The sequence below is a fragment of the Gavialis gangeticus genome, unplaced genomic scaffold, assembly GCF_001723915.1.
Source record: "Gavialis gangeticus isolate Ggan-Ray unplaced genomic scaffold, GavGan_comp1, whole genome shotgun sequence".
In the NCBI taxonomy this organism is placed as follows: domain Eukaryota; kingdom Metazoa; phylum Chordata; order Crocodylia; family Gavialidae; genus Gavialis; species Gavialis gangeticus.
In genome coordinates, this window is record NW_017729020.1 from 8,879,197 (window position 1) to 8,880,334 (window position 1,138).

At 57.3% G+C, this 1,138-nt stretch overlaps 1 protein-coding gene across 1 annotated transcript in view; it reads right to left on the reverse strand.

Moving 5' to 3' along the window:
* Nucleotides 1–1,136, reverse strand: part of ATP6V1B2 (ATPase H+ transporting V1 subunit B2) — a gene marked incomplete at its 5' end in the record, with an annotated part of 42,248 nt that extends 41,112 nt beyond the window's left edge. Inside the window, one exon of the mRNA XM_019514322.1 lies at nt 1,043–1,136. Coding sequence (XP_019369867.1) covers nt 1,043–1,136 — 94 coding nt within the window. The remainder of the gene's footprint in view (nt 1–1,042) is intronic.
* Nucleotides 1,137–1,138: the final 2 nt, after the last annotated feature.

The following is a 1,138-nucleotide window of genomic DNA, read 5'->3' on the forward strand; positions in this document are numbered from 1 at the left end:
CCCCCCCCCCCCCCCAAAACCAAAGACAACCCAAAACAAAAGACAACCTCCCCCCAAAAACAAACAAAAAACCCAACCATGTAACATGCTTCGCCAGAAGCAGCAGCATATTAGTTCAACTCAGCTCTGCAGCATCTGTACAGAGCGGGACTTTTGGGCAGTTTTATCTAAAGCCAGTTCAATCAGCTATTAGAGCCAAAAAAGCCCCACTAAAGTGCCTGATTTATAGATGTTGGAGGAGATGGGTCCCAACTAACATGATGTCTCTTGCAGGCACAAGCCGGGGTCAGTGCAGGAGTGTGCCGAGTTTAAAGTGCTGTTTTTTGTTTCTTTTTTTTAAAGCAGACAGTTATGCTAGATCAACCCCATGGGTGCCATGGGCAGAGTCCAGCGGAGGGCAATGAAAATGGTTCGGGGGCTGGGGTGCACGACCTGTGAAGAGATCGCCAGGGGAAACGGGCTTATATAGTCTGCAAAAAAGACGGAGGAATAGCTGCCTTCAACCCCCTGCAGGGGGGGGTCTGAAAAAGGATGGGACTGTCCTCAGTGGTGACAAACAACAGAACAAGTCGGATGTTGGGGAAGCCTCCCTCTCACTAGGACAGTGGCAAGATGGTGGAATCTCCATCCTTAGAGATGTTGAAGTCCCCACTAAGACAAAGCCTCGGCGGGGATGATGTAGTTGGGGCCGTTCCTGCTTTCAGCAACAGGTCAGACTAGATCCTTTCCAACCCTTATTTTGTACTATCCTACTGCACCCCATGACCAGCCCTCCTCTCTGTACCCAAAAGAGCCCTCCAGCTCCATGGGCAGGGCACCTCTCCCACCTCCAGACCACCCTGCTACCCTAATCCAAGGCCAGAGACATCCCAGGGCCCTGACCGCTGCCGCCTCCACAGGGGCAGCCCAAGGGCCGGGGGCAGAGAGTGCGCCAGGAGGCTGTGGCGCGACAGCGGCGCAGACAGACGTGCGGGCCACGGGCTTAAATCGCGCCAAGGGCCCCGCTCCCGGGGGGAGGCAGCGGCGGCCCCGCGCTACTCACTGAGCCGGGGCTGGGAGAGGTAGTCGCGGGTGACCGCGGCCGCCTGCTCGCGGGCCGCCCCGCCGCCGCCGGTGAGCTCGGACACGGCGCCATTCA